Below are 603 nucleotides of genomic sequence, written 5' to 3'. Positions count from 1 at the left end.
ATTCCTGCTAAGCGCTAGGCCACTGAAAAGCACTAGTTGGTACACCAGGGATCATTAATGCACCCCACCAGTACTATCACACAAACAGAATTAATACACACTGTGGTTGGAACGGCACAGTAAGCACACAGTAGCTTTTAAAGTGGGGTCTCCAGTATGAAATAAACACTTAAGAAGGCTTCTGTATAATGCCAAGCAGCAACTATAACTCACACTAATGCCACCCTGCCTCCTCTTCAGAGAGAGGCTGGAGCTCTAGTAAGCGTTCAGAAAAATAATCCTACCATAATTGTTTATTTTCACTGTGTATCCTCCCAGTGACAACTTGTCTTCCTCTGCCACATCTTTTGGTTTCGGTGGAGGCTGATTCTTGATTTCTAGCTCTAGCTTGTGTTTCTCTGTCATCAGGACATCACGAAGTCGCTTCCTCGTGGCTTTCGTAAGCAATTCTTTAACCTCTTCCAAATCTTTCTGCAACTGGTTCAAAAATAAAAGATCACACGTATATATCAGATACCGTTCTTTTTAGTCAGGGCTCACAGCTGAGCTCTTTCAGCGGTGACACTTGCAAATTCCCCGGGTGCCACAGTTTCAGGTTTATAG

General features: G+C 43.6%; 1 protein-coding gene across 1 annotated transcript in view; it reads right to left on the bottom strand.

The window, feature by feature from the left end:
• CACYBP (calcyclin binding protein) overlaps positions 1-477 on the bottom strand; it is a gene marked incomplete at both ends in the record, with an annotated part of 3106 nt that extends 2629 nt beyond the window's left edge. Inside the window, one exon of the mRNA XM_009699764.1 lies at positions 285-477. Within this exon, the coding sequence (XP_009698066.1) occupies positions 285-477 (193 nt within the window). The remainder of the gene's footprint in view (positions 1-284) is intronic.
• Between the last annotated feature and the right edge of the window lie 126 nt (positions 478-603).

This window comes from Cariama cristata, unplaced genomic scaffold (genome assembly GCF_000690535.1).
Source record: "Cariama cristata isolate BGI_N322 unplaced genomic scaffold, ASM69053v1 scaffold38064, whole genome shotgun sequence".
NCBI classification, from domain to species: Eukaryota; Metazoa; Chordata; class Aves; order Cariamiformes; family Cariamidae; genus Cariama; species Cariama cristata.
Note: the sequence above shows the minus strand (reverse complement) of the source record. Positions and strands in the feature narration are given on the sequence as shown.